The following is a 24,532-nucleotide window of genomic DNA, read 5'->3' as shown; positions in this document are numbered from 1 at the left end:
AGTTCTCATCCAACTCCAGTTTACTTGAATTTGAAGTAGGTTGAGTAAGTTAAAAGTACGTAGTTTTTCTTCGACTTCAAATTTTAGGAATTATCGCCGATTGGGTCAACACAAGTTAAAAGAATGCCCACACCTAACTTCTCTAAAATCAGGCTACCTACTTCTCCATTGGGTCTACTTATACATATGACTCATGCATCACAAACTTTGTAGAAGTCCAAATTTTGGACCCAAATCCGACTTTATGTACTTCAGATTTCAATTTTATAGGAATTTTTATGAGTAATTAAATAAGATTTGAGTCTTAATTTGTCTAGTTAATGAAGTTCGCTACAATTAGGCTATGTTTATCGTAGCATATTTGCTGCTATGATGAAATCTTGTCATTGAAAATATCATTCAACTTTCTAGAGAATGTATGAGAGTTTTCTTTCCGTTTGTGAAGAGAACATATTAAAATTGAATGAGCTAATGACTTATTTCACGCTTTAGCAACTTATTAAAGCTCGCAGATTGCTTTTCTTTGCAGATTATTGGCTCAGTTTTTCAGAAATATATTGTTTTTTTTTTTTTTAACTTATCTCAAGTGTTTGTCTTAAGTGGACCAAAGAGATGACCTCAACATGAAAGTGTTTTTCATTAAAAAGGAGGAAGATTATGGCTCGGATTCAAGGAATAGGAAAAGAAAACTAGTGTTCATTTGTATTGTAGTGAAAAAAAAGGGAGTAAAATATAGGACAATCAAAGAGTAGAATGGAGAAAAAGGTTCATGGCTACTCCTCTTTTTTCCATCCCTATTATAGCCATGAGAGCCAACCATGGAAAACTTAAATGCCTAGCTAATACTATAAGAGCAGAATAGGATTAAAAAAATAGTAATCTTAGAACCCTGTTTCAAGATACACAAATTACAAGATCCTTTGGATTTATTCACTTATTTTACTGGGTAAGATTGGAAAAAGGGGATCCATGCCCTAAACTCATTCAAGCAAAAGCTCACATATTCATGCCCTGAATTCATTTATTTTGATAGAGATGTCACAAGGAGCACCAACATTCATGCCAACCACACACACTCCCAATCCAACCATGCCCAAGGTGTCCATGAAAACGGTCATATAGGAAAGAGGAAGGAACCTTTCAAAGTTCAGACCCATGCAAGCATCCATGCACCATGCTCATGGAGGTCTGATATGTGTGCATCTGCATTGGGAAAGCCCCTCCATGTATATAATTATTCATTAAAGTATGTGATGGAAGCGACACATAGCACGAAACTCTTCTATATCAAGGAATCATCCCTTCACCAGAGCCCTGACTGCCTTGCCAAAACAAATCCATAGATTAGAGTGACACCACATGGTTTAAATAATGCTAGGGTTTAGGAAAATGGGAGGAGAGGATTAAAGGCACGCATCCTACGCCCATCTCCATTCAGCCAATCGAGACGGCTTGACACGTGTGAGGATCACCTGCAGGGCCCTGCACGCACGGGCATCCTCACGTCTGAAATCATGGCTTTTTTTTATTATTTTTCTTTTTTGAGAATTCTGCACTCAAACTATGATGATCGATGAGTTGGGGCTTGCTCTAGTTCTTGATCATGCTGCTTTCATTGATCGAACACTACATATGCAATCTCAAGATAGATCGATCAACACTTGTTTGAAAAACCTCGATTTATTTAAAATGACTACATTTTATGTACGAGCGCTTAAGCAAGTATTTCATGTTGAAGAAATTAAGAACGAATCTATTAAGAAAAAACTATGCGAATAATATATCATTTCATATCTAGTTGTGCGCCCACAAATTGGTGTTTGTTACCATTGATCACGCCCTCCGATGGGGACCGAAGAAACTAAATTATTGTAATCATCATAATATTTTTTTTTGCAAGATAGTAGGTGAGGGATGGGTCAAATGGATGACCCCAAAGATGTGATACCTTTGAGGAGTGTTCGATTAGCTTAGTGAGATCATACGATAATGCACGAAAGATAGGATCTATTTGTTTGTCTTGGGTCCATAATTGACGATCCATGGCGGTATTAATTAAATGAAAGTTGGAGGGAGGACTTGGTTTTGTTTTGTTTTTTGGTTTTTTTTTTTTTTGGTGGTTGTGAGGAGCCTTTCACGAGCACCCGTGCGGTGGGGTGGAGGGAAGTAAAACGGGGGGCGCGGGAGTGAAGGTGCGGCCGACACGTGTGCACCTGACATGTTCGTTAAGGGTCAGAACGCGGCCGGTCCGGTAGGTACGCGCCCGTGCGGTTCGGTCCCACGCGACCGTACCGTCGGACCCTATTTTGTGATACCCAAAATGCCCCTGGTGGCCTGGATTTCAGAGATTTGAGGAAGAGCACAATGTGGAAGGTTATATGATGGCATTCACTCACCAATAAAAGTAAAAAAAAAAAGAAAGTGATGGAATTCTAATATACTGAAATTGGCAGGTATTTATAGGTTAGTGTTTGATTACTGGACTAACAATGCAATCCCATACAAGTTTGCAAAGAAAAAATTGCTATAAATAGAAAATAAATGTCCGAGCTAATTATCGATAATGGCCTCATAGATAATTATTAGACTTGTATTCTTCTAAAATGTTACTTTTTTTTAAAAAAAATTGGATGATTCATACATTTTTAATATGGATACATGTAATAAGATCAGAAAATAATAAGTTTCAAAGCGCTTTAGACAATTTCCTTTTTCTAACCCATAGAATACTTCTGCAACGACGGACAATATCTGAAACCACCCAATTCGTAGCCCAATTTATCTTTCTAAAAGCATGCTTGGCTTAGATGACCATACTACTACTTATTATAGTCCGTATATCTTGAATGTCTTAAGTAGTCATTGAATGCTGGGTAAATCTTTTTCTCTACACCGGTCCTGACATTGGTAAGCTCACCGTCGGTGGTCGGACCCGGGGCCTTTTAGGGATGGAAGGAGGCATTTGGAAGAATGATAAGTGCATTTTAGGAATACAAAATCCAAATTTTGGGCCGCTCGTGCACCGTACGGGCCCCACAATCAGAGGAGCGCGTCGGGACGAAAGAGGACGGCCCAAAATCGGCGGTTTATATCCGTGGATTGCGTCGTCTTCCAGCGATTAATTTCGGTCGCTCGCGGAGGAATCCTAGGCCCCTCTCGAGCCACGAGTCGCTTCCGAGGAATTCGTTTACCAACCCCAACCCCCGCGGCCCAAAAGATCGCCGCCCATCGCCCCACTTCGTACGCCCTTGCTCACCCCCTCCCCTTCCCAATTAACCCCAAAACTGCCACTGTTCATCATACCAAAAATTGCTATTTATTTATATAAAATTTTGGCTGTTGGGTATCACATAGATCTCGAGTATATAACCTACACTCGCCATCACCATTGCTAATAAAATTGGTGCACTTAATCAATTCATTCATCTCATGGTTCTGATGGGGTTGTTGTATATAAAATTGGAATTCATTTATAATGTTGCGATTTTTGGTATAGGCTCCTTTCGATGTAGGGATCATCACACATCACTCCAAAAGTTATGCACTACATTGGTGTGTATAAGATGACCGACCGGTCATTGCACAATGTTTAGTTAGAAATTAATTTTATGAGCCTTGTGCAATTAGACTTCCTTGTTGAATTAAGTTGTTGCCAGTAGTAGGATGAGCTGTCTAGCCCAAGAATAATAAAACATCTCGATTAAGTAACACCAAGCTTAATCAGATGTTTGATTGTAAATATTTAATTTATAAAAATATTTTTATGTAATCATGGGTTTATCAAGGCACATTTCGATTTATAAAGATACAAAAACTTCTTTAAAGTTTACGTTTATTACACTTGTACCCAATAGTTTGTAAAACCTATACTTACACCTAGTTAAATTAACGACGTTAGTAAATCCGTTTACCTCATGTGAAATATTAAAATTGCCCTTGAGTGATGAGTAAATTACAAAAAACCTCTGAGATTATGGATAAATTGTACTTATATTCAATAGTTTGAAAAATATACGCTTATTCTTCTGAAGTTTATTTTCATCCAACACTTTAAACATAACTTAACAAAATCTTAGCCAAACAGTTAACTTAAATGGGACCTAAATGCCACGCTAGAAAAATTTAAAAAATGACCAAACTAGCCTTAAGTGATATAACATCTATCCAAGAAGGAGAACAATCATGAGGCGCCACAATCTAAGGCTTGATCTTGATGAATTATTAACAAAACAACCATGTACCAAGAAAAAAGCAATTTAAATCTTTTAGGCAAGTGGATGTTCTTAAAATTTTCTGCTACAGAAAATTAATATCAAAACTTTTGTCGCTCGAGCTAGCTTGTCCATGGTCTAAGTCAGACCATGGAACTGTAACTGATGCACTCTCCAAAAAGAAAAGTTTTCATGCACATATTGATGTGGATCCTTTTGGTGATAAGTTGCTAAAGCTATCATAGTTCCATATATAGACATAGGAATCCTGATCCACAACCACAATATTAAGGAACCATGTCTATAGTATTGGATAAGTAGAACTCATAATCAATAAATAATACACTAACATCCCCAATCTCTATAACATGGTGAGTGGAAAAGCAATAATAAAATCTTATCAAGAAGGACACTTGTTGCCGAATGCTGGTTGGAAAGGATGCTCATCGCCAGATGCTAGTTGGAAAAGAAGCTTATTGTCGGTCGCTTGTCAAGAAAGGACACTCATAGTGGGTGGCAAAGCGAAAAAGAATCCATAATTGCTCAATCTCGAAGAGAAGAAAACTCATGAAGATAGAAGACTTCGAAGAGATCCGGAAGTCAAAAAAGTGAAGAAGGAGCCTTATTTTCTTATAAAGGTAATTTTAATTTTTTACAATTGATAAACAATTTTATTAATACTGTGAATTTAATTGGGTGTAAGTGTAGGTTTTACAAAATATTAGGTGCAAGTGTAATAAATGTAAATCTCAAGAAGGTTTTTATAAGGTTATTTTAGTCATTTTAAAAAATATTTCTAAAATGGCATTTCGGTTCCATTAAAAGTTAATAGTTTGACTAACATTCTGTTATGTTATGAGTTAAAACATTAGATAAAAATTAACCTCAGAAAGATAAATGTAGGTTTTTTATACTATTTGGTGTAAATATAATTTACCCCTAATCTTAAAGAGATTTTTTGTAATTTACTCATTTATAAAATATCAAAGACACCCCCATTCATTTATCAGGAGATGTACAACCCCAATAGATGGTATGTTACCTTAGCTCACACGATCCACTCTTAACAAGGAAGGAAATGGCTAGTGGTAGAAGAAGCTCAATCAGGCATGAGTTTTATCAAGGTGTACATGGCAAACCAATTTCTTTGTGGAGCGGCTAAAAAATAAATAAGGTAGTATATACAAGTATATAACGTGTGAATTATTTCATATCTCCTTGGCCACTTAGCATTTTCTTGGAGTCTTCTTGAGGAAAAACATAATCAATGTCTAAGTTAAAAGCATGGAGGGAAGATCAATATGATTAATTGATGAAAAAAATAATCACTTACATTCCATTGCTCTTTCCAAGCTAAATACCCACAATAAATCATCAAACTTCTCTGAGAAAATGAAGTCATTGTGAAGTCCAAGACTAAACTGAACAAGCTTAATTAACGGATGAAGAGTTATAAGTATAATGTCAAGGAACCAGAACTCCAGTATTTTTGCTCAAAATAATATCAACATTTTGATTTACAAATATGCAATTAGAAATTATGTATAACTCTCTGCAATAAAAAGCACTTTTAGCAATGTAGTTCCATCAATGAATATAAAATTTATGCCAAATATATTTTCAGTAATGCTTGTTGTGAACTATTGTTTCATCATCACTAATTATCTTAGTGATGATTCCTGAACTGATGTCTAATCGTCACTAATTATCTTGCAACTAGCAACAAATTGTAGTTCATTTCTAAATTATCCCCAATTTCTCCCAATTAGCAGCAATTTTTAGCCGTCACTAGACCTTGACCAATTGTCTTAAGATTGGCGACGATGTTTAAGATTGTTGCTAAATTGCTACCAATTATTTTATAAAGAGTGATGGTTTTTGAGTGCTGCAAAATTATTACTTAATGACAACTTTTTGAATTATTGCTAAAGGGTCCCTAATTATTTTGCAATTAGTTCTAGTTTTAGGACTACCAAGCATGAACAATTAGTTATGATTATAATTATTATTAAAAGTTGAGCAAACTATTGCCAAAGTGCACAATTAGCTATGACTAAAATGGCCGCTAAAATTTGAGAAAACCATCCCAAGAAATATAGTTAGTAAACTTGAACCAGAGAGCGACCCAAGCAAGGGATCAAGTCGTCGGGGCAATGATCCTGGTTCCGATTTATATTTAGAATATTAAAAATTTAGAATAAAAGATATAATGTAAGAAAAGCAAGCATAACTATTGATAAATTTTAATTTAAAGATTACTCTATAAATCATATGGTTCTACGTGGTACATGAATCTTTGTTTACAACATAAATATAAAATAATATTATGAGACATCTGATGATTTGAAATATCTTTATGTTTTATAAATAGTAATGTTACAAAACTGAATTGAGTATTAAAATATCAAAACCTACTTACTATTTAATGATAGATATATTTTCTACAGGTATAATAAGTTATAACAATAAAAAAAAATATAAGATATGTATTGGTGGTTTAGAGGGTTCTAAAATTCTAAATGCATAACGGATCCAGGGTTCTATTTTGCAGTCCTGCAGTAACTTGAAAGAATTTTTTTAGCACAGATTTCTATCAACCGATCCAGCCAATTCAGTTACAAAGCTGAACTGGATAGGACCTGGTTCACCAGCCTCTTTAGTCAAAGTTTAACAACTATGATTAGAAGATAAATAAACAATTACTACAAGGGTAGTCTATTAGCAAAAGTCATAGTTGCTGCTAAAATATACTTATTTTGATGGAACCTAAGCTGCATCCAAATCCAATTTTTCTTATCAAATTTAGAAGCGGATGCAGCATAGTCCAACCCAAATCTTGACCCTTTCGTAGCTCTACTTATATGTGGAGCATTGCATACTAATTTGTTCTGTTTTTCGGGAGGCAATAAGTAATGCTTGCCGGTTAAGGGAGGTATTTGTCAAAGTTTTTCATTGAATAGCTCATCTGGATAAATCCTGACAACCTTTTTATAGTAACATTTTCGAAGAAAATCAAGGAGAAAATCAAGGACAAACGAAAAATTACTAAGGTCCTGTTTGGCCAAAAACTATTTTAGCTTTGTGACAAAGCAAAAAATTTCGATTTTTTTTACCAAATATCCATATTCTATCAAAAAATGTTTTCTAGCCCTTCAAACGGGGTTTAAGATGTGGCTTCTCAATAATTTTCCACTTGATTCTGTGAAGGTATGCATTTTATTTGTTGACCTTGCATTTTAAATAAAATTTACTAAAAAAATTATTTATTATTTTTTGATTTTCTCGACTTCTTGGAAAACTAATTGGTCCTCCTTGTTTAATTTATAATACATTAAATTGCCTCATATTTTCTTTATCGTGTTTTTTTTAGTTAAAAAACAATTTCTGTATAGCCTTATTGTTGCTTTGTTTTTAAATCAATTTTTATAAAATTTAGCATTAGATTCAAGAAATTCTGTGGGATTTTAAACATTAACAAAGCTAATTATTACTCATATCTATTTAGCGATGCCCTTTAATCTTCTATTATCCTGAAAGGCACTTCAGGACCACCAACCAAATTTGAGAAATTTCTCACCGAGACAGGAATTCCACGTACCTAGAAACAAGTTCACGAGCTGAGGTTGAGCTTTCTTACTTTCTTTTTTTCCCCCCCTTTAGCATCTTACGTAATGTCAGACCAAAGTGGAGCAAAAACAAAGCTTCCCACTCACTGTTTGATGTTCTCCGTGAGAGAAGATGTGGCACCTCTTTTGCTTGTGAGGTCGTTTGCCTTTATCTATAAAGTTTCTTAGTATACACTTCTAACAATAATAACATCGTCTTATGTCATGCATCCCCCACCTTCCTCATAATTCAACAAAGAAATCAACCAACTTTCATGGCAATTGCGAAATACAATGCCACGAATTTGTTCCATCTATATATCAACCCTCTAGTGCTTAAATGATACAATAATATAAAATCCTCCCTAATCAGTCCTAACTAACGAGCTAAAGGGATGGAGTCGCACGAAGGAAGGATTCACTTTTGAATCCACTATTGGACCGCGTGATGGTTGTTTCGAAATCTATGCAGATGGATGATTGAAAAGATTCGAAGTGCTTTGAGATATGTATAAAGCACTATCTGACGGAGGACTTGTACTAAGTAGTATAAGGGCTTAATACCAAATTGAAAGAATCACTGGGAGGCACAGCAAGAAAGTTTTGCCATTAAAAATTCATCAGTGGGGAGGGGTGAAGAGAAAAAAATAAAAAGATGAAATGGCACGTAGGATATATCTGGGAAAGAGGGGGGCCAAAAAGGCGGGCTCGGGAGAATCAATTCCCGAGTTTGACTGGACTCGGAATTTGAGATATCGAGAAAAAAAATAAAAAAATTTCATCTTTGGTAAATAAACTGCATTTTTTTTTTGATAATTGAAGTAAGACGCAAACAAACCCCTCTTAAACCCCATGATTAAAAACTAAATGCTCTGGATTCCTACCGGGCGCTTTTCTTCCACCTGGGTTTATTGGATTCCCTCACCTTCTCCCCTTCCTCTCTCTCTCTCTCTCTTCCCCCTGGTCTTTCTCCATCCACCCTCTGTGAATCCATGTCTCCTTCAAACGCTTCCATCGAAAACCCTTTTTGAGAGGTTTAGAAGGTTCCCACGCCCCGTTTCTTCCAAATAATCGAATTTTATGGCCGCCCAGAGCTTACAAAGGTCAGTTCTGACTTCAAAGATGCAAGCTTTCCATCTATTTCCCTCTAAAAATTCGATTTTTTGGATGTTAGTTTATCGGTTTTTATCCGTAGATTCTGATTTCTTGGGCAAACGAGAAAGCTGGGTTTGTATCAAAATTTGATCTTCTTCTTCAACAACGTAAAGACTTTGGTCAGTAAGTATTCGATCCTCCTGAATTTTTTCATCCTTTGGCACATCCTAGTTTTATCATATTGATTATAAAAAAAAATTCCCTTTTTTGGAATCAACAGAGCTCTCTGTTTCCATTGGAGGCCTCCGGGATGTGTGAGTCTTGGTAGCCAAGGAGAGGGAGAGAGAGGAGAGCGCTCGATTCTTCTGAGATCTTTTCCACTTATTTTGAGCTATGGAGAGCGTATTCGCCTTCTTGGTCCTCCTATTGATGCTGTTGTGCAGTTCCCCTTCTTCCATGGCGGCGACCGACGAAGTCTCCGCTTTGATCTCATTCAAGCTTTCATCGGTCGAGCACGATCCCAAAGGCTTCTTGCAGAACTGGACCACTAATAGCAGTGCCAAGAGTCCGAATTCGGACGCCCCGTGCTCGTGGACTGGTGTGATCTGCTCGCCGGCCGGCGGCCGGGTGCGGGGCCTCAAGCTGCGCAACCTGGGCCTAATTGGCCGGCTCAGCATCGATGCGCTCATGGCGTTGCCGGACCTCCGTGACGTTGATCTCCATGGAAATTCGTTCCACGGCAATCTCTCTTACAGCAGCAGAGCTTCCTCTCTCCCCTGCAGCTTCGAGACCGTGGACTTGTCGTCGAACAGCTTCAACGAAACCATTCCAGGGGACTTCCTGGCCTCTTGCCGGCGCCTGGTCTCGCTCAACCTGTCGAGAAACTCGATCCCCGGCAGCATTTTTCCATTCGGATCTTCGATCCCGGTGCTCGATCTGTCCCGCAACCAGATATCGGATCACTGGCTGTTTAACTCCTCGCTTTCGAGCTGCAGCAATCTGAACTATCTCAACTTGTCCGACAACAAGCTCGCCCGGGGCCTGAAGGGCGTGCCGTCATGCACTAATCTCACTGTTCTTGACCTCTCATACAATACTATCTCCGGGGAGATTCCGGCGGACTTCATATCAGATTCGCCGGCCTCGCTGAAGCAATTAGACCTCTCGCACAACAACCTCTCCGGTGATTTCTCAAGCTTCAAATTCGGGAGCTGTGGTGGGCTCACGGCGCTCGACTTGTCCAACAATGGCCTAAATGGCAGCAGGCTGCCGCCGAGCTTGGTCAATTGCCGGCAGCTGGAGAGGCTTGACCTCTCCGGCAATCATTTCGTGAATGAAATCCCAGCATTCTGGAAGAACTTCACCAATCTGAAGCACCTATCACTGGCTAACAATGGTTTTGCTGGCCAAATCCCGCTGGAGCTAGGCCAGATATGTGGGACTATCGTCGAGCTCAACCTGTCCGGGAATAAGCTCACCGGCGGGCTGCCGCCAACCTTCGTCTCCTGCTCTTCTCTCCAGATGCTAGACCTCGCCAATAACCAGCTCTCCGGCGATTTTGTCGAGAAAGTGATCGGTACTCTGCCTTCTCTAAAGCGTCTCCACCTTCCCTTCAACAACATCACCGGTCGGGTGCCGTTGCCGGCGCTGACCAACTGTACATTGCTCGAAGAAGTTGACCTTGGATCGAATGAGTTCGCCGGCGATATCAAAATCCCAGCTGGCTTCTGTTCATCTCTCCCTTCTCTCCAGAGGATCCTGCTGCCCAACAATTTCTTGAGAGGATCGGTGCCGCCGGAGTTGGGAAGCTGTACCAGTCTCCGGACCATCGACCTGAGCTTCAATTTCTTGGGCGGCCCGATTCCTTCGGAAATCTGGTCGCTTCCGAGGCTCTCCGACTTGGTCGTCTGGGCTAACAATATCTCCGGCGAGATACCTCAAGACCTATGCTCAAATAGTGCGAGCTTGGAGACGCTAATCCTCAGCTACAACATCATCAGCGGAAGCATCCCTTCGTCTTTCACCAGGTGCGTGAATCTTATATGGGTGTCATTCTCCGGCAACCGCCTCGTCGGGAGGATCCCCAGCGGCATCGGCAACCTCCAGAACCTGGCGATCCTCCAATTGGGCAACAACTCGCTCTCCGGCGACATACCACCGGAGCTCGGCAGCTGCCGGAATCTCATATGGCTCGACCTCAATAGCAATGGCCTAACTGGCTCCATCCCGCCCGCCCTCGCCTCGCAAACAGGGCTCATAGTCCCCGGCATCGTGTCCGGGAAACACTTTGCATTCTTGAGGAACGAGGGTGGGAACATTTGCCCCGGCGCCGGCGTTCTGTTCGAGTTCGAAAGCATCCGCCCTGAGAGGCTTGCGAACTTCCCCTTGGTGCATTCCTGCCCCTCCACAAGAATATACACCGGAACAACGGTCTACTCTTTCACGAGCAACGGGAGCATGATCTACCTCGATCTCTCCTACAATTTGCTCTCGGGGAAGATGCCGGAGAACCTGGGAGGCATGGACTATCTCCAAGTTCTGAACTTGGGCCACAACAGGCTCACGGGGATCATACCGGAGAGCTTCCGAGGTCTGAGAATGATCGGAGCGCTCGACCTCTCACACAACAATCTCAGCGGCTGCATCCCGGGGGCGCTCGGCACGCTGACGTTCCTCAGCGACTTGGATGTCTCCAACAACAATCTCACCGGCCCGATCCCGACATCGGGCCAGCTCACGACATTCCCAGCTTCACGGTACGAGAACAATTCCGGCCTCTGCGGGGTCCCTCTGCCCCCCTGCGGGGCCAACGGTGATAACCGCGGTCTCCATTCCAATTCCGGCGGCCGGAGGCGGCTGTTCGGCGCGAGCATGCTGATTGGCATCGCTCTGTCTCTGCTCATCATACTGTCGCTCGTGCTGGCTCTGTACAAAATGAGGCGGCACCAAAAGACCAAGGAGCTGAGAGGTGCCTATGTGGAAAGCCTCCCGACCTCCGGGACCGCAAGCTGGAAGCTTTCAGGTGTTCTCGAGCCTCTCAGCATCAACGTGGCCACCTTCGAGAAGCCACTGAGGAAGCTAACATTTGCCCACCTCCTCGAGGCCACCAATGGCTTCAGCGCCGACAGCTTGATCGGGTCCGGCGGCTTCGGCGAGGTCTACAAGGCCCGGCTCAGGGATGGGAGCGTCGTCGCGATCAAGAAGCTGATCCACGTCACGGGCCAGGGCGACCGGGAGTTCACGGCCGAAATGGAGACGATCGGCAAGATCAAGCACCGGAACCTAGTGCCCCTGCTGGGCTACTGCAAGATCGGCGACGAGAGGCTTCTGGTCTACGAGTACATGAGATTTGGAAGCTTGGATGTTCTTCTTCATGACAGGGGCAAGGGGGATGCTATCAGACTGGACTGGGCAGCGAGGAAGAAGATCGCCATCGCCTCGGCCAGGGGGCTCGCCTTCCTTCACCACAGCTGCATCCCTCACATCATACACCGAGACATGAAGTCGAGCAACGTTCTCTTAGACGAGGACTTGGAGGCCCGGTTGTCTGATTTTGGGATGGCGAGGCTCATGAATGCTCTCGACACCCACCTCAGCGTGAGCACCCTCGCAGGAACACCAGGCTACGTGCCCCCTGAGTACTATCAGAGCTTCCGATGCACCACCAAGGGCGATGTCTATAGCTATGGAGTCGTGCTCTTGGAGCTCCTATCGGGGAAGAAGCCGATAGACCCCATGGAGTTTGGCGACAACAATCTTGTCGGTTGGGTGAAGCAGATGGTGAAGGAGAGCAGAAGCAGTGAGATCTTTGACCCTGAATTGCTGGGGAAGAAGAAGTCGGGGGAGGCCGAGTTATACCAGTATCTAAAGATTGCTTGCGAGTGCTTGGATGACCGACCGCTGCGGAGGCCGACCATGATTCAGGTGATGGCAATGTTTAGAGAGCTGCAGATCGACACCGACAGCGACTTCCTTGATGGGTTTTCTGTTGAGAGAACCATCATCGATGAATCCAGAGAGAAAGCACCTTAAATCTGCATGAGATAGTGATGTCGCAAATTTTGTTGTGTTTGGAATGGTTAAGTGTTGGTCGCTGCCGTTCCAGAGGAATTTAATTAGTCTTTAAGCGTCTGATTACACCATTTTCGTTACTGTAAATAGCACAAGAATGTTTAGGAGAAAGAAAAGTTTGTAGACTAAATCAGAGAAAATCCTTTGTTGTTCAATGGGAGAGAAGGGAAGGGAAGGGAAGGTATCTCGGATTACTTCACGGTCCCATGTACACTTTTCTTTGATTCTTATATATGTTAAACCACTGTTTTTTTTTATGTGTGTGGCTTATATGTCCATCTTGTTCATCATGCATGTGTATGTGATGAGTTCTAAGACACAAATTTGGCCATGGGATTCTTTTCATTTAGTGATCAAAGTTTTTTTTTTTTTTTTTCTGAAAGAAATGAAGAAAGTTGTATTGGGAACTGACTTAAAATATTAAAAACATCTCTGCTTTGGTATTTCTTTGCAGAACAATGATGGACTCTGGCTTAAGCATGTAGGAGGTAATCAATCAAAATACATCCTAGATTGCAGACCACTTACATTTCTTTACTTCAAAAAAAAAAGAAGGCAATTTCCTGATTGTTTTAATCACCATTGGGCTACAAAAACTATTCATATTGTTTGTTCCCTTAAAAAGTCTATTGTTCTTCTGAACCCTTTTCAGAGCTAATTAAGGAACCAGAGGTAACGCAGAGTCCCCCTGTTAATTCATACTGCAAAATATAGTTTCTTGTGTCAATTTACAAAAGTGTTTGATGTTTTTGGTTTTCAGAAAGAACTCAAAATGTGGAATCCACTCGATATCTTCTTTGAATCAAACTTTGGAGAATCATAACACCATGCATTGTGTTTCATGTTCTTGCTCTTTATCCTAGTGAGCAAGTACAAACGGCATTCAGTATACAGGGACCAGCATTTTAAAAATCATCAAACAAAAGCTCCCACCCCACCTGCCGGAAGCTGTCACATATCTATTGTTTTCTATACCATTCTTTCTCTACACTCGTCAGCAAGTTCATCCAATGCACGCAAAAACGAATAATTTACTGACCAATTGGTTCATACTCTGTAGCCAAGTGCCACCAAACTAATAAGCATCATGGACATTATTCTCTAAAGTAAACTTTGGACAAGGAAATGGGAAGGGAAACTATCGCTATCTATACCACAATTCATAAATGGGGACGTGTGCATAGTTTTATCAACAAGGTTAGGTATTGGGTGACCAAGATGCCTTCATTGGCCATGAATCCATGATGGTGGCTATGTTCATGTGCAGGTCGTGACATACACGTGAGCTAAACATGACCGAGAAGGATGAAGCAAAGGACAAAACAGGGGAGCTTTTCCTTGGAGTCAAAATAAGGCTATCCAATGCTTGGGGATGGAAGGGTTTCTTTAGAATCAAGGAGAATAGATTGGAGATGTGTACACGCAATTATTTAGGGGACCCCCCCAGAGACTAAGACCCACCTTCTAAGTGGTCCCTTCTTAGACAAAGACTAAATCCTTTTGAAAATGGAGGTTAGAGGAAACAACCCCAATGACAGGGAAATGATAAGGATTTGCCATCTCTTTAGATGGTAGTTTTATTCAGTCATCTACTTTCGTATACAAGACAAAACGTATGAAGACAAGAGGAAGGAAAACCTCTTTTGTCAACGCATCGGATTCTTTTATAGCATGTTTCCACAGAGTGACTCCTAATAATCCTGATCAAATCCTAACAAGAAGTTCTTACAGATCGGTATTTTCCATTACAATTATGCCCTGTAGTAGCTATCAAAGGTGGAAAGCTGGTGTATGAAAGATAAAAGTAATATCTCAAAAGAGAGACATTGAAAAATAGTCTTTTATAGGAATAAGATTTTTACAATTTTATGGGAAAGAAAAAATTCTTGTAGGACATCAAAATTTTTCAAAAAATACTCTTAAACTTTAGACAGAATAAGATAATATCTTTTCCTTCATTAAGGGCATAACAAATATTTTACACAACTTTTTCTAAAGAATAAATGATCAACCAAACATAAACTGGTCCGGAATATGTTATTTTCACATGATCAAACAAATATGCAAAAACTATTTTTCGGACATCATAAACCCAAGCATCACCTATATTTCAATAAGGAAAAATTATTCCCACGGACCACATGAGTATCCATTTCTGTATCTTAGCTTAACAAGGCCATATTCTCTGGAATTGAAGGGATGGATTTCCATTTCATAAGCTTGTCATCTGCGAAATAGTTCATTCCTTTTCCCCGTAGGTCAATGCATGTAAGGACTCGAATAACAAGGCCCAGCCCATCTTCACATAAGCTAATTTGCCGACCTGTGTGTGAGAGAAGGGATCCAACAATTGTCACCTGACCCAGTATATTAAAATTTAGTTTAAATTGCACTTCACCCTCTCAGTTTTGCCCCTGTGACACTCAGATCCTCTCTAGTTTAAAAAGTTTTAACTTGGTCCCTCGAGTTACTTGGTTGGCCCAATATCATCCTTTACCATTTACACACCTAATATTCTTCAACATTTTAATGTCATTGCCAACTTTTTTGACCGTCATGGTAGAACTGGCTTACGCCTGTTCAGGTATGCATGCAAATTAGATGAGCATGATCGCTGCGAGATTAGAGTTTTAGTAGTGGAAATATATAGTTGTTAGGCATTCACCATATGTGTACTCTTTCATCGTTACATTACAACATCTGATTAACAAGAGGAGACGTTGCAATTGCAAGCTAGAAGTTTGGTTCATAGGATAATTGCTGGTGCGATGGTTGATGAGCTGTAGGCTTGGGAACGGGTTGGGCTAGGCCTGAAGACTTTTGAAAAATTGTAATCCGACCCTGATCCGAACTCAATTGGGCCACTCGAATTATCTATTTGGGCTAAATATTAGGTTGGCCCAAATTTGATTGAAGGTTATTCTTTCAATCTTTCATACTGTAGCTTCATAGTTTTTTGATCAAATGCTGTAACACAATTGGAAGTGACATTTCTATTTTCTAAGCAATTCATGAACAAGTACCTAAGTTCAGACTTCGTTTTCGGCTTGAGTTCGAACTAGATCTGGGTCTAAGTTTGGGCTTCATTTCAGGCCTTGTTCGAGCTCGGGCCGGGCCAATGATATATTCGAATCCTACCTGAAAAATATACGAGCCCTATATTTAAGCCCTAACCAGGTCCAAAATTTTTCGGATTTAACCCATAGTCTAATTCGAAGTCAGCCCAGTCCAATAGGCTCGAGGCCGACCCTGGCTCAATTCCAGCCCTAATGAGCTAACACTTAATCAGATTAACAAGGTACGAAGATTTGTACTATGAGGCTCTGCATAATCTAGTATGATTTACCAGACAATCGTATATTTCCACTTTAAAGGAAGGGAATATGTTTTGGCTTTCAGATTGTGCGTAATGCCTGCTGACACTGTTTACGGATGACATGACCATAACTTTTTTGTGAAACAATAGGCACTATGGACCATATGATCTCATGGCAGGATAAAGATGCAGTTTTTCCGAGGGCTGTGTCCTTACTCCTGAGTTTTCCGAACAAAATAGTTGCGTCACTTTCTCTCAAATCATTTTCTTGATCTGGTTCTCTCAAATCAATACTTCAGGTTACTGATAGCAGCTTTGTGAATTTTGTCTGTGCTGAAGGTACGCGCGCAGACACAGTGTTAAACTTGACATTGGATCATTTTGATATCCTTGTTTCGCATTAATGCTAAGTATATATATCAAGTTCTTTTTCTTAGAACTCGCATCTTCTTGGGGTGCGATATTTGGTGGCACTTAAACTTTTTAGTTTTTCTTTTTTTAAAAAAAAATTCTTGTAGAAAGGGCATGGGCTACACAATGGTGCATTGCTCTCCTTTTAATGTCTATATTTTGAAGAAGCCGAATCTAATCCCAGATCATTTGGTATGACTATTAAAATTTTTATTTTTACTGCATATCTAAGCGATCAAAATTTCGTCAACCTTAGATGAGCTAAGGCTTGTCGACCACGATCGGTCCGATTTGGTCTTTCATGAATTGTCCCTCTAACCATGAAGGACTTTGTGTATGAATCACCGGATTACATTTGTGAAAATGATTGAAACGTTCTTCAGATAACTAGAACTTTCATGTTCTAACTAGGTGGATCCATTTTATAAATTCTAGAGTAATAATTGTACATTCCAAGAATACACTGCCTAAGAACTGTCACGATGCTATGCACACCTCCAAAAAACAAAACAAAAAAAAAAATGATATGTCAGCACAAACAGTAGAGCCAGTTTTTTTGGTCTCTTTCTTTTATGTGTTGACATAGATATTTTATTCGGCCCGGCCATGAGGCACTTGGAGATTGGTGCTGATGAGGTCGGCGAGATCGGTCCTGAGTTAAAAAGATAGTCTGTCGAGAAAGTTGTGGCTGTGCTCAGATGAAGAAGATGGTCTAACATCAATAGTCTATCTTGAAACTAAAAAAAAAAATCACTTGATGGAATTTGTTAAGGCATGGATCTTAAAAAACAATAGAGATTTGAGAGAGAAAAAAAAAGCCAGCATGGAGAAAAGCATCAAGAAGAGTGTATCTAGAGGTTTTCTAGGTACTGCCTATACCGGCAAGAGTCAATATTAAGACAAATGTGCGCCTTATTGCTCGATAACCGAGTAAGACAGATGTGCACCTTATTGCAGCTATCAACCGTCAGAGGAGATTTAAATATCTTTATAGTGCCCCCAATGAAGGCCACATAGCAAACTCCTATTAATCGGTATATCCATAATAGGTTAGGCCCGAGGTATATCGGTATAGGTTGTTACAAGTGCACCAACAGCATTACTATAATTACGTGTTACATAGTTACTAATTTTGGTTCGCTAACAGGCGCGCCACCAATCTAGTTTTCCGGATTTCTAGCTGGTGCCTGTCTGTTTCACTTGGACGTGCATGGATTTCAGCGTCTGTTCTTAGCTTTCATGTCCCGCGTTTGTGTCACGTAGAACAAGAAATAGTTGGTCTTCCTGGCTTCCCTTGCTTTGTTTTTGATCCAGACTATCATTCATGGCTTCTTTCGTGGTGCTGCAGGTTATGCTTTTTATCCAGGTGCAGTGCCATTTCATAAAGCATGCCCTGACTTGGTCAAGCACGAGTTGCGTGAGCTAAGCTTTCAGGATGGCACCATACCATGTTTGACCAACCAAAAATATAATCTGAGCTCAGTAATGCTTATCTTAAAAGGGGCGAAAGAGGCCTAGAAACTTAATTTGAAACTTCTAAGATACCCATTTGATGAAAAAATTAACAAAAACAATCATGAAGCAGCTGATTTGTTTGTAATTAAAGTTAGAACTTGGAGAATGAATTTTTGACTGGGAACACTTTTTGACCAGTTAAGTATCATCACGCTGAGGCTATTCAACGGAAGAAAGCCATGGGAGGCTTCACCAAACTCGAGAATACTTTCAGAGCAGAATCCATGTCCCATCGAATAGAAAAAGAAGAGCTCGGAGACATGCGACAAATAGCTCTTAACCCAAGGTCCATATCAAGAGGCACGCTGCTATACCATTATCTGAAGGACGCCGACACCAATGCCCACCCAGAACATTCTTGTTTGCTACAGGCAAAAAAACAGGAAATCATATGCTTCTACTTTGGTTAATCCCACTCTATGCTACCTTCCAAGGTTCCAATAAAGCAGTTAGTCATCCTGTTTCAGAAAACTCTACAAAAACCATCATGAAGTAGTTATATTATTTGTCTCAATTTAATTTACTTTATTTTTTTAATTAAATTAACAATTGTTATAATAATAATAATAGTTGCCGGTCAATGGTCAATGGAAAAAAAATAATATAGATTGTTTAAGTTATTGTCCACAAATTATTATATTATATCGAGTCCAATTAAAAATATCATAATCATCACACTGTTAATCCTAAATAGATTCATATATTTCCTAGTTTAGGTCAGATCTATTATGATACTATTTATAAAAAATTAAAATTTTATTTTAAAAGACTAACTCCAAAATTTTTAGTATATAGCTAAAATAAAATTAAATACATGCTTATATTAGTCTTTACATACGGATTGGTCAGCTTGGACCATTCATGTGCAAGATCCTACAGGGTTTTATGCTCGAACCTTTTTTTGATTAAAAAAGTAAAAAACAAACTTATAATGATATCATTAAAAAAAATGAGAAAAAAAAAAGGAAAGTGGTAAAAAAGAGGTGAGTTACGAAAAGCCTCCTCATTAATGCCCTTCCAAGTTCCAACTAATCCTTCACATTTCTCGGTCAATCGGTCAAACTATCCTCCTCCATTTTCTCGTTCCCTCTCTCTCTCTCTCTCTCTCTCTCTCTCTCTCATTCATTACAGAGCAAAAGTAATGGAAGGACTGTTTTCTTTTCTCAAATTTGAAAAGACTCGATGATATAAGTTTCACTGTTTGTCCAACTTTCCTTATATTTGCTTATGTTTCTAGCTTGGACTGAGAAAATCCAATCATTGGTATCTTCCTTCCTTGATGTGATATGCTTGTTTAATTTTGCTTTTATATATTACTATTTTAATTCCACATTCTCCCGTTTTCTTGATGTCTTGTTATTCTAAGTGGGTTTTTAACTGATTTGGTTTTGTTTTTGTTTACTTATATAAATGTTTCTGGTTTTTCATTTATTTATTGTTGGCTGGTAATTTTCTTCCCTTTTTTTTTGACTCCAGTTGGTTCAACAACCTACATGTAAAGAATCTTTGATTTTTTTGGTTAATTATGGTTTATTTGTTTCAATCGGATGCTCCTCCATTCCCCAATTGGTGGACTTGTTTTACCTCCATTCCATTTAAGCGGCTTTTGGACGATTAGTCTTGGTCGTCTCTTGAGCGTTGTTTTTTCTGTACTTTTTATTTCAATTTTTTTCTTCCTTTATATTTTCAAATATTCAGGCCTTGCACGTCTCCATCATTTCCTCCTAACGGTCATCTCCAAAAAGGAAAAGAAGAGCTTCTTGGGTTGGCTAGAAAGCTTATGGAGCCTGGTTTGTACTTGAAAAAGATGACCTGAAGTAGGTCGACGATTTCTTCATCCTTCATGAAGATCGATATAATTCATTATTGATTTAAGACAGTAGCTAGCTTATGAAATTAATTTTATCTTGGATAACATAAGATAGTAGCTCATGTCATTAATTTTACTTTTGATTTCCAGTGTAAATCCCACAAGACTTGCTTCACCGAGTTGAGACAAGGATTTGATTCCCATCATGGCTGGAATGGAAGAAAATGCTGTCACAATTGGAGAGACGATGCCGTTTCTTTCAGATTTCAAGTCTGTTGAATTCGGTGCTGGCTCATTCTCCGACTCGATGCGAGATGGAAATCAGGCAAAATTTCCGGCATCCCGCAAACAGGATGCGACTATGAATTTTAAGCATAGTGATTCTTCATCAGAACCAAGCTCGTTGGATGTTCAAAAGTCAAGCATGCGAGGAGGTCTTGCTGAAAGAATAGCAGCAAGAGCTGGTTTTAATTCTTTAAGGCTTAATACAGCTGAGATAAGACAAGTGAACTTCTCTTCCTCAACCACAGATGTCTGTTCTTTATATATCACGATTCCTCCCGGCCTTAGTCCAGCAGCATTGTTGAATTCTCCAGTCTTTCTTTCTACTTCTCTGGTAAAGTTGGTTTGATTTATGGTAATCGCCATTTGAGACTGCCATATATGTTAAATTATGCAAGAAGATTTAGTTAATATTCAATAGTTTATAATGTTTAGGTTCTGAATTTTTTTTGAAGAGTAGTGGAACCTATCCGTGCAAGGTTCTGAAGTAATTTTCTAGCATGGAGAGCTTACTTGAATGTATGTTAATATTATAAGTGCAGTAATAAAATGTAGAAACCATCTTTCTTCAAGATTCTTAATTATTATTTTTTTAAAAAAGAAAAACACTTTCCTTACCTATTGTAAAAGCAGTTTACTGGAGTAAATTATTTGGTATTTACTGATATATTTAGCAGGTTTCTACTACCACAAGGTTAGGTCAGGGAATTAGCTATTAAAATTTTATCCACATGAACATTGGCATGCATCTGATTCATTATAGTTGTACTCAGCTGACTGTTCTTTTTTCCATTTCCTTTTCCTTCTGGAGGGAGGATTTCTGCAGGATAGGTGCACATTATTAAACTTAAGTTACATATCCATCGGATTTGAGAGGTACAGTTTTAATGAAATACTTAAGTTCGATTGTCACGTATACAGTGTAGATCTCAACGGAAACATTCTCATCAAAACTCACACCGTTGGAAGAATTAAATTTAACTCATGAGCCTAATCAATCATTTGCTTTTAGTTGCAGGCATCCATGGTAGTTCTTAATTCCTATTCTTTGTTTGCATTAGATATTCCACCAGGAATTGATGTATGAATCTATAAGTTCGTTGTCATCTTTGTTCTTCTTAAATCAAGACCCATGATTTTATTTGTAGAATCAAGTAGACTTGATCATTATAACTGATTATTACTTTACTTCAAAAATTGCAGCTTAGACCGATTATTTTCAATGTTGCGCCACCTAAATTTTGTTATCGTCTTCTTCAGGCCGAACCTTCACCGACTACAGGCAAATTTCCTTTCACACAATGCACTAATAATAGCTCAGTTTCTCTCTGGGGCACTCCTGATAAAAGAGAGACTCACACAGTTGAAGACATGGATCCTCAGTTATTTGCCTTTAAGCCTCAGCTTGGATCAAACTCTTGTTATACTTCATGTGCAGAAAACAAAGTAATGTGCTCGATCATTTTGTGTTGTTGTTAAAAGCTTTTCTTTGACCTTTTTATTGGTAAAAGATTGTGGTTAATTATAGTACTTATTACTTCAGAAATAGTTGATGACTGACTACTTAAGCTACAAAGTAGAGAAGTCCTCAAAGCTTCTCTGGCCATTCTTGTATATCGAAAGGCAGTGCATGCGCATCCTGGTGTATATGAGGTTAACTAACTAAATGATGCTATGTGCACCAAAGTCATTCCAGATACAGATAGGAAGCAGTGGAGATTTTTGAAAATCATTTCAAAAATATTCTTAGTTATAAAATAGTAAAAATATTTCATCTTAATTCTATCATTAGATTGCAAAATTTTGAAAACATTGAAGTATTTTTTCAGAAAGGAATCTTCCAAATGTTTGCACGGGTTATCTTAATTTTCTTTTCCGTTTGTTCCTTCGAGGTGTTCAGAGTCAGGATTGCTCATGATATGATGACCATGTTGGAATTTTGTTGTCCATATGTGCTCGAATGAATCATGTAATTTATAATTTTCATTCATCATTTTGATGAACAGATACCCTTTTGTAGTTGGTGTTGGTTTTATGCTCCTCTTTAATCATCATGCTAAAACCTGGACAAAATAGAATTTTCTCTGAACACCATTTGGTTCTCAAATTATGGCCTGCTTCATGAAATACCTGGGATGTCAAAATGCAGCATTTTCTGATAAAGATTTTAGTTGAATTTCCAATTATTTCCATCATATGACCCATCAGTTTAATGATTCATTCTATTTCCAGGCGGAGCCAACAACTAATCACCAGCATTCCTTGCCAAGTTTCAAGGAGCTGGCTCAATCAGATTGTCCTGCTCAAACCAGGGGTGTTGAAGCTAGTTTGCAGTGCCAACCTCGGCAAGATCTCAACCTTGAGGATGGCTCATACAACTCTTTTTCAAGAAAAGATGGCTTATATGATTCAACCAACCAGAGAGATACCACTGAGAAAGCCATGCTCCACCAGATCGCAACTTATCCTATCATGGTTAGTGAACACTCTCCAACTCCTGATGACCCACAGGGTGGAGAAACTGATACAAAAGGAGAAGTCTCATCTTTGGCTGTCGGAGCTCCAGCCGAAGATGGCTACAACTGGAGGAAGTATGGACAGAAACACGTTAAAGGTAGTGAATTTCCAAGGAGCTATCACAAATGTACTCATCCGAATTGTCCAGTGAAAAAGAAAGTGGAGCGCTCCCGAGAAGGCCGCATAACTGAGATAATCTACAAAGGAGCTCACAATCACCCCAGGCTCTCTCGCTCATTCAGCAGCATGCAGCTTGAGGGCTCGGAACAACCCTTTAAGGCCGGTGCTCGTGATGGGAGGAATGATGGCCCGGAGGCAGCACCATCTCCTTCTCTAGCTGCTGCATTCTGCGACGCATCCAATTCAATGGCAGTCATAGAGGGCTCCGCCAGTTGTGAGATCAAAGATGCCATGGACGTTTCCTCCAACTTATCCAACAATCAAGATGAGACCGACCGGGCAAACCATGGCAGAATGTCGCGAGGTTGTGATGGCGAGGGAGATGACACCGAACCAAAACGAAGGTAATTAGCTTCCTTTGGCTGGTAGCTTTTAGATGCTAGATTGAGTGACATCGCATTCGTTATTTGTTGGGTCAGGAAGCTAGATGCTGGAGAATTAGAAATGAGTGCATCATCAAAAGCAGTACGTGAACCGAGGGTTGTGGTCCAAACCACTAGTGAGGTTGATATCCTTGATGATGGGTACCGCTGGCGCAAATATGGACAGAAGGTGGTCAAAGGGAACCCGAATCCCAGGTAAGTTGGTACATCATGGATGACTCTTCTCTGATCTTAGCTCTCGTTCTACTGAAAGAAAGCATAGAAGTTGTGGAGTAAGTGTCTGAGAGGGAGTTTTTTGAGTTATTTTCTGCGATGCAGAAGCTATTACAAGTGCACGAATCCAGGTTGCACAGTCCGGAAGCATGTTGAGAGGGCATCTCATGATCTCAAGTCGGTGATCACAACATATGAGGGAAAGCACAACCATGAGGTCCCAGCTGCGAGGAACAACTTCCAGGCGAGCTGTGGATCCTTCAATGCACCACCAACCTCTGCACCCCAACCTCAGAGCCTTCACAGAAGGCCAGAGCTAGCGGCTCAGATGCAAGAGAGGCTGGCTAGGCTGGACTGGCCACCACCAGCGGGCAGAGCTTGCATATCTGGAAGAGATCAGCTTGCACCAACGACCAGCTTCTCGTTTGGGATAAACAAAGGCATGGCAATGAACCTTGCAATGGCTGGGTTGGGGCCCTTGGCTTCTTCCATGCAAATGCCAGTGCCCCCTTCGGGTTACTCGTATCTGCGCGTCGACCATCGCAAAGCTTCCGAAGGAGAGGGTTCATGAACCCTCTCTTTCGAACGCAAGGAGAAGCCCGCATCGAGGAACCATCATCAGATGACGCGAAGGGTACTTCTGGACCTCAGCTCTAAATAACAGGATGACAAGTATGGATCAGTTACTTCTTACAAGGAATGCAGAGACCACAATTGTTTCCTTGTGCAGCTCTTTTTTTGCCATCCTTCATTCCATGCTCTTTATATATATATATATATATATATATATATATATATATATATATATATATATATATATATATATATATATATATATATATATATATATATATATATATATATATATATATATATATATATATATATATATATATATATATTATATATATATATATATATAT

General features: G+C 39.8%; 2 protein-coding genes across 3 annotated transcripts; both read left to right on the top strand.

Annotated features, from left to right (window-relative positions):
* The first annotated feature begins 8,684 nt into the window (after positions 1–8,684).
* Positions 8,685–13,239, top strand: LOC103710640 (brassinosteroid LRR receptor kinase BRL1-like). 2 transcript variants are annotated; one of them, XM_039127195.1, is made up of 3 exons: positions 8,685–8,919; positions 9,012–9,090; positions 9,194–13,239. In XM_039127195.1, the coding sequence occupies exon 3, from the start codon at positions 9,305–9,307 to the stop codon at positions 12,941–12,943; it is 3,639 nt and encodes a 1,212-aa protein (XP_038983123.1). In that variant the 5' UTR covers positions 8,685–8,919; positions 9,012–9,090; positions 9,194–9,304; the 3' UTR covers positions 12,944–13,239. The 2 variants fall into 2 exon arrangements, with proteins under 2 accessions (XP_038983123.1, XP_008794679.2); XM_008796457.4 differs by having other exon boundaries at positions 9,012–9,094; positions 9,192–13,239.
* A 6,228-nt stretch (positions 13,240–19,467) lies between these two features.
* LOC103710681 (probable WRKY transcription factor 2) lies at positions 19,468–24,354 on the top strand. The gene is made up of 5 exons (XM_039127188.1): positions 19,468–20,650; positions 21,577–21,762; positions 22,549–23,357; positions 23,433–23,591; positions 23,715–24,354. The coding sequence occupies exons 1-5, from the start codon at positions 20,240–20,242 to the stop codon at positions 24,178–24,180; spliced, it is 2,031 nt and encodes a 676-aa protein (XP_038983116.1). The 5' UTR covers positions 19,468–20,239; the 3' UTR covers positions 24,181–24,354.
* Positions 24,355–24,532: the final 178 nt, after the last annotated feature.

Source organism: Phoenix dactylifera, chromosome 1 (genome assembly GCF_009389715.1).
Source record: "Phoenix dactylifera cultivar Barhee BC4 chromosome 1, palm_55x_up_171113_PBpolish2nd_filt_p, whole genome shotgun sequence".
NCBI classification, from domain to species: Eukaryota; Viridiplantae; Streptophyta; class Magnoliopsida; order Arecales; family Arecaceae; genus Phoenix; species Phoenix dactylifera.
This window is presented reverse-complemented; position numbering and strand designations above follow the sequence as displayed.

Excerpts from the sequence above, each read along its gene's own strand:
- LOC103710681 (XM_039127188.1), top strand. The coding sequence starts at position 20,240 with ATGGCTGGAATGGAAGAAAATGCTGTCACAATTGGAGAGACGATGCCG. Across the intron at positions 23,358-23,432 it reads GACACCGAACCAAAACGAAG|GAAGCTAGATGCTGGAGAAT; the intron begins GTAATTAGCTTC and ends TTGTTGGGTCAG. Across the intron at positions 23,592-23,714 it reads AAAGGGAACCCGAATCCCAG|AAGCTATTACAAGTGCACGA; the intron begins GTAAGTTGGTAC and ends TCTGCGATGCAG.
- LOC103710640 (XM_039127195.1), top strand. The coding sequence starts at position 9,305 with ATGGAGAGCGTATTCGCCTTCTTGGTCCTCCTATTGATGCTGTTGTGC.